Source organism: Phyllosticta capitalensis, assembly GCF_038381095.1.
Source record: "Phyllosticta capitalensis strain CBS 128856 chromosome Unknown BKA78scaffold_8, whole genome shotgun sequence".
NCBI lineage: Eukaryota > Fungi > Ascomycota > Dothideomycetes > Botryosphaeriales > Phyllostictaceae > Phyllosticta > Phyllosticta capitalensis.
The window spans coordinates 1,617,558-1,624,742 of record NW_027117446.1 but is presented as its reverse complement, the minus strand read 5'-3'; the positions used below and the strand labels follow the sequence as shown (position 1 = coordinate 1,624,742).

Here is a 7,185-nt window from a genome sequence, read left to right as displayed (position 1 = left end):
CTCGGCTGAATCGCCGCTCAGGGGCTGTGCAATCCTGACCTCGATAACCACAACTTCCTGGTACTCGATCCATTGAAATTGGGTCTATCGATTGGATCCGCTGCTTGGTGCGTTGATATTGTCCATCGGATCTAGTGCTTGAGTTGAGCGGATCCAAGGTACACCGACAGGCGTGTCGATGAAGCGCGTCACGACGGAGCGCGTTACAAGGAAGCGTGATAAGACAAATTTCAAAGAAGCAGCAAAGCTGACATTACCTTGTTCGGTGACATGGTTGAAAAAGGTAACTCGGATTTTGTAACTTCAAACGTCCAGAGAGTTTTGGCAAGAGGTGGTGACCAAGTGATGTGGCGAAGTGATGTGAAGGTCGAGATGCCTGGGCAGGTGTGGGCAAGAAGGCGAAATGTCCAAAAAGGGCAATGGTGTCTTGCAACTTCAAACGTATACAATGGAAGGCGAGGGGCGGGCACGGGCATGGGCGGGCGTGGGCAGCATGTCCGAAAAGGGTTAGTCCAGATTTTGTAACTTCAAACGTCTATGGAACTTTGGCCGGAGAACTTTTTTTAAAATGCCCAGATACTTTCGCAAGGGGGTTCTCAGGGGTATGGACAGGAGTAAGGGGGTGGTATGTAAGTGTTATGGCCCAAAAGGGTAAGGTTGGATTGTCCCAAATTCAAACGTCTAGGGAATTTCTGCCACATATTGCGGTGTTGGCGAGTTCTATTCATACCTGGCATCTTCTCCAAGTGCGCAGAAGCCTCCAAGCACAGCATCGATAGGTCAGGAGACAAAGATGAATTTTCGCTTAAGAGTGATGGATCCATCCATTTTGGCCTTCGAGGACGGCCATGATCTTGGATTGGCAATGGGAAATGGGGCCTCAAAGCAAAGAACTTGACTGTGGAGCAAACCCTTGGCAAAACAGGAGGGGAATGGATGCATGTGGTATATAAAGAGCCGTGAGGTATCGAGGTGAAACTCTGGCATCTGGAGTTCAAAAGACTGACCGATTGACAGATGACGTTTGGGGGCCACGGTATTGCTTGTATTCCGCCTCTTCTCCCGAACCAGACTCTCCAGTCGCAATCTGGGATGAGCTGCTGGTGATGGCCGCATTGCGCGCATAAACAGGATTTTGTCTGCCAACATGGACGTCAACTCAAGACTCACGAACCGCCTGTCTGCAATGAATGCCACGTACATCAAGCTAGTTGGCACCATCATCAGGTGTTGCCGTTGCTGCGAGTGCGCGTTGCCGATGTCCATCCTGTGCAAAATTTGTGAGAATTTTGTCGAGAAGGAATCTTGAAGGGAGTGGATGAGAGAAAGAGGTAAGCTATTTACTTCAATCAGAAATGTGCAATGGATATTGATGGACATGAAAATACCAATGAGCCTCAAAACAGTAGTGGTAGAGCTGAAAGGGTACAAAACTCGGTTGAAGTATTGATTTGTGAAAGAATTTGAAGAGTCGAGTGTTAATTCTGGCTTCTGCATTCACTTCAGTCCACACCAAGATTTACCAATAGACACAGCCCCGCGCGCTCAACGAAAATATCTACGACTTTACCCACGACCACCAACACCAACGTCTTCACCACCAACGTCTTGCAACCCATCCACCTTTTACCTTGACAACTCAATGCCGACTCGTCATGGAGACCGAATTCTCCCCCGCTGGTGCGCCTAGCACTTACATTTCATTCACGTCGCAAGCCAATCCGAAGCCGCCCATCATGTTCACAACAACGCCAGACTTTTTGATCGAAACCGCTCGCCAACGTCTCTCGCCATTCCTCGTCTCGGTTCTGTCTCGCTACACTGGATTCGAAGGCATCGATTCTACGGAATATCCCATCTTGGTTACAGCTCTCATCTCGATCACCAACTCCTCGCCGACCCAAGACCAGCTCCTCGATGCGCGTAGCCAGTTCGTCATCGCCGGCTTCAAAGGAAAACTTGATCAGAACGCCACGATCTGGGGCATGGCGCCCGTCAACCCCTGGTATCAACACGCTGTTGCGAAAACAGCCTCGCTTGCGCCGACCCGCCTGATTCGTCGCGAGGACTGGGGCGCGGAAGAAACGAGCCAGGCGCTCAAAGCTGATGCATACGCTATGGTCTCAAAATTCAAACGGTACCTTGAGAGTTCTCCGACCGTTCTTGATGATGTTTGTCGGGAGGTGGGCCTTGAAGGTTACAAGTTGAAGGGCGACAATGTCCAGCAGGGAGGGCGGCAACGCGAAGACGCTCAGATGGCTACGCACCATCAAATCGAATCGCATGGACGCCCTATTCGCTCGCAAGGCAAAACTCGCATCGGCAATCAACCATCGTTCCGAGAACAGATTGAGATGATTTCAGGCAAGAAGAGGTCTTTGGACGATACAGGCACAGAGGAACAAGAAACCCAGGACGACGCAGAGAGTCAGCACTCGTCAACGCAGAAGCCCCAACCGGCTCCCGCAGCTTTGGACGACAGTCGTGATAGGGACAGGCCTTTTGCGTGTGAGACTTGCGGCAACCGCTACACAGTCAAGTCAAGCATGCGTCGCCACTGGATATTGAAGCATGATGCTATCACTAGGACCTAATTGAAACCATCCAGCGGGGTGATCCTTGAGAGAAAGGACGACCACCACGCTTTGGGCACACATCGACACGTCTTGGACCTTCTCATAAACACTCAGTCCCGAACGGCATATTGGCTCTAGAACGGGCATTGGAGGGCGATGGACATTAAAACTGGTAGGGCTGCAGTCTTGGGTATTGCATCCTGCAAGAATGAGGCTATCTGGTATACTAGCTTTGGTCACGCTCACTCAGGCCTTCTCTTTTTTCTTTTAATTGAACCCACTGGAGAGAGTGCAAGAGACCTATAGCGCTTGTTAGGATGGTGGTTGATATCTTTAAAATGCGGTCAGTCTAGGGACGCGGCAATCCACTAGCTTATGGTAAAAAATGGAAACTCTCACAGGTCACCTCACGCTCACTAGTGATTCCATCTGATTTGCATCTAGCACCACCAGCATCACCCTGAACTTGATGAAGATGTTGTGCAGTGGCAAGAGGATCGGAATCAATACACTTGTCGAGCAGAAGGAAAGTGATTAGAGTCAGATGTTTGACTTTCAAGGACACAAAGCAGTTGGATTGAAACAAGCTAGCTGCTTCAAGACTGAAAGTACGGAGGCCTTTTTTGGTGGCTTCCAAACCACTGTATACCCTTTCCCCGCTTCGACTAGCAAGATATATTTTTGTGTCTGGTAACGGTGGTGCAAAAAAGCCGTCAATCAACGTAGTATACAGTATCCTGATATGCTCTGCATCTAATCCAATCCTACCCAGAGACTGCAAGCCACAGGTGCAGCACTTTGACGGTCTCTTCATGCTACACCAGCCTCGAAGCACACGCAGCCTGTTTGTCGTCTCGAGATTCCACTCCCAGCTCGGAAGCAGCCCCAAAATCTGGGACATGGCCCCTGTGCGTCCATGGTACGAGTACGCAGTCGCAAAGACCACGTCAATCGCCCTCAGCCGTCTCATTCTTCGTGAAAATTGGGGCCCAGCCGAGGGAAAAAGACCATCGATTCTGACGCGTGTGACCTAATGGAAAAGATGACGAGACATCTCGAGGGAGTCCAAGAAGTCATGGAGCGTTTACTCCAGTCGGAGGGATATGAGCTTGTTAGGAGAGAAACGGACATTCAGAGGCAGCAGCAGCAGTACGAGGGACGCGATCACGCAGAACAGCCGACTCACAGCCATCAACCTCTTCAATACCGCAATTTGCGCACCGAGATTCGGCTGAAGCTGCAGGCCCAGCTCCAGTTGTCCGCAGGAAGAAAGAGGTCGTTTGATGAAACAAACTTGGAGGACGAAGTGGAGATGCTTGGAGGCGGCAGAGACGACCATTGGTCATCATGCTCGACCATTTCAGCAACATCAACCTTTTCCGACGATCACCAGCCAAGGAGGAAGCGGGCAAGTCAGCATGGCAAAAGAGTCAAGGATCCCGAAGACGACCGTGGTTCTCTTCACATCATCAACCACTTAAGTCCGGATATAGCGGCGGAAAGGCCATTCAAGTGTGACATCTGCGGCAGATCCTACACCTCGAAGCCGATCATGCGGCGTCACAGGAAGCTCAAGCACGATTCGCCCCTGGGTGCCCGCTAAGTACCCGGAGAAGCCGCTCAACTTTTCAGAGCCAACCTGGCGTGCCAACCTGAAATATACGATAGTGCGGTCATGAGACAATTTAAGCTCGAGTCAAGCATCAATCATTCAAATTTCCCCAGCACACTTAAACTCGACATGGCTACACGCACAAGGGGGATTACGGCTTCCAAGCCTTAAAGGCACGTCTTGCAACGAGCTGCCTCTGTTCCGAATGTCTCCTTGCTCAATCGGGACGAAAAGAATTCGAATCGAATCAAGTCGAATCATACAATAAGCTCAAGCACAAGCCTTGGAGACAATGCCGGGAGCTTGTCAGAATGGTCTTCAGAAAGGATGGAAGAAACGATTGCAGGGACCGGGAACAGTGGTGTTAGTTTCCCATGACCCAAGCAGGCATCGTGGTCCAGGATTCTTTAGTGGCAGTGTACAATTGGTGTTTCCCCTCATGGATGTTAAGGAATCAAGGTTCTTTTCTAGGACGTCACATGGGTTTACCGTCGAGGTGTGGTGCTTTAGTTCGCTGTTTGATTGATTGGGGAACAAATTTTGGTATTAGAATGTTGAATGTGGTTGAATGAAAGATGGTCACATGGTCAGGCTTAACAAGAAATACGGCATTTAGACGTGGTGGTGGCTCTGCAGCAGCCAGAGGCGCTAGTCCTAGCAGCTGAGAGCGTAGAAGGCAGTTCGCTGGACAATGTATTGTTGTAAATCAGACTGAAACAAAAAATAGAGCGAATTCAAAGATCTGAGCAGGTGAAAGACAATTTCCCTGGTTATTAATGTGCACTTATGTGTGGCGATTAGGTGTTTGAATAACACGTTTAGGTAGATAGAGGCTAGGGCATTGTAGTCACCAGTAATGTCACCGGTAGTAGATGGAAGCAACGTACTGGAAGGTACACGTAGGTACTGCCAGGATTCTTGCGGGCACCCAACGCCGCCGATGACCAGGACAGAAAAACTGTACGGACCTCGCGCTTCTTTTCCCCCATCAGCAGGATCCACAGCACCAACTCCACTCCTCCCGCGCAGCACCTTCAACCCCAGCCCTCTCCTTACCACCCACCATCATCCCACGGTGTGCAACTCTTCATCATACCGAATTACGAACGATCTGCCAGCGCGTCTTTGCGCAATTACTCTTCAAACTATGCCGGTAACGAACCTGACGACGCCTAACCGTCTCCTAGCCACGCTCGGCAGGAGCTCGAGGACTTCCCATTGTCACTCCTTGAGCGCTATGTAGGTCTCAACGGCCTGGATTTGACTGAGTACGCTCTGCTTGTCTCAGTCTTGATCTCTCTCACGGGTTCTTCTCCTTCGCAAGAACAGCTCTTCACTGCATACACCGCGTTTGTCACGAGCACCACTCAAGCGACCAACGACGGCGATGTCATCCCGAGCATCTGGAGCATGCCACCCGTCAACCCATGGTACCGGTATGCAGTCTTGACCAGCACACCTGACCCACCCCCTCAGCTGGTCCTTCAGAAGGACTGGGATTTGGCCGCAAGCGCGCGCGCTGTGGATCTTGATGTTCGCGCTCTGGCACACAAGATTAAGCGGTACATGAAGGACGCGCCCAACGTTCTGCAGAGCGTTTGCCGACAGGAGGGACTTGAGGTGTCCGCACATGGACTGGAGGGCTACCAAGAGCGTTGGATCCATGGCGTCCAGCCGACTCGTCCCCTTGAAAAGATGAATCTTGTTGACCGCGTGGAGATCAAGCCGGACCTGGAGGTTTTCGATAGCAGGAAGGAGACTCACAAGGAGGTTTTCGTTGGCAGGAAGAGAACCCTCAAGGAGACTGGCTTGGAAGAGGAGGGACCTGAGGCGGCCAAGGCGCGAGTCCAAGAGCACCACGATGGCAACAACAGCGACGAGGACAAGATCTCGTTGTGCTCTCCAGTCTCTGCACAATCCATAGCCACTGACAAGCCCGACCATGCTGAAGCAAGCCTGCAGCAGTCTTGTACTGCATCTCAACTTCTGGCCGCCCAAATCTTCGGTTCAGACAGCGACGAGGCTCAGACTCCAGACAACAACAAAGTGGCCTCTCCTACTGGTAGCTACAGCATTAAGTCGGCTACGCCCAGTCTCACTAGCGCGCATGAGCTCACCTCGTTGAGCCCCGAGGAGCCAGTCCCTGGCATCGAGAAGTCTTTCACGTCCGTCTCGCTGCAACCCAGCATCGAGAGGTCCCACATATCCGCTTCGCCGCCCTCAAGTATCAACACAATCGACATGACCGCTGACTCACCCTCGTCTGTTGTCGCCGAACCCATCCACGAGTGGCAGAACGTTGATGAAGGAAGCCGTCTTTCTGAGCCACCCAATCTGACCTCTTTCCCGACCCAGGGAGCTCACATGCTCAGCGACGAGAATAGGAACGATGAAGTCATGAACTCCCATTTGCATCACTCATTGGAGGAATTTCCATATGCCGCAGCTCCCTGCCACAAAACTGTCGAATCTACCCAGGGCGAACACGTCAACGACCAGCCGCGCGAGCCCTCCGAAAACGAGCCGCGCATATCCAGTGCCGCCGTTGCTGACATGTACTCCGCTGAGCACAACGTTGGTCAAGGACGCCGGGTTTCCGAAGCTACCAGGCCGATTACACCCAAGATGATCGAAGTCATTGTGCTCGACAGCGACTCTGATGAGGACAAAGACCAGCCCCAGCACGTCAAGTCGCCTCGCCCTGAGATCCAGGCGACGCTCCACATGGCCGAATCGCCTAACCTCGATAGTACTGTGTTGCCCCAGTACGATGGACCGCACGACATCAATCACAAGCCGCACGAGCTACCTCGCAATGAGATGGGCAGGTTCAGTGGACTACCCATCAGCCCCTACTGCTCCAGGGACAATTCGACCGTTTACGCAGGAGAGGTTGGCGTCAGGGCTTGCATGTGTTCCAAATGCCGCTCCCAGTTTCGCATCAACTAAGAAGATTTGAGGAGGAAAAAGATCGCGTTTCTTGCGAGTGTGCACGAA

General features: G+C 51.8%; 3 protein-coding genes across 3 annotated transcripts; all 3 read left to right on the top strand.

Moving 5' to 3' along the window:
- Nucleotides 1-1,655: 1,655 nt before the first annotated feature.
- Nucleotides 1,656-2,594, top strand: BKA78DRAFT_297901 (uncharacterized protein; the record flags this gene model as incomplete). The annotated part of the gene is made up of 1 exon (XM_066886832.1): nt 1,656-2,594. The coding sequence occupies one exon, from the start codon at nt 1,656-1,658 to the stop codon at nt 2,592-2,594; it is 939 nt and encodes a 312-aa protein (XP_066742153.1).
- Nucleotides 2,595-3,618: 1,024 nt separating this feature from the next.
- BKA78DRAFT_297900 (uncharacterized protein) lies at nt 3,619-4,179 on the top strand (the record flags this gene model as incomplete). The annotated part of the gene is made up of 1 exon (XM_066886831.1): nt 3,619-4,179. The coding sequence occupies one exon, from the start codon at nt 3,619-3,621 to the stop codon at nt 4,177-4,179; it is 561 nt and encodes a 186-aa protein (XP_066742152.1).
- Nucleotides 4,180-5,335: 1,156 nt separating this feature from the next.
- On the top strand, nt 5,336-7,137 carry BKA78DRAFT_355085 (uncharacterized protein; the record flags this gene model as incomplete). The annotated part of the gene is made up of 2 exons (XM_066891841.1): nt 5,336-5,341; nt 5,389-7,137. The coding sequence occupies 2 exons, from the start codon at nt 5,336-5,338 to the stop codon at nt 7,135-7,137; spliced, it is 1,755 nt and encodes a 584-aa protein (XP_066742151.1).
- Between the last annotated feature and the right edge of the window lie 48 nt (nt 7,138-7,185).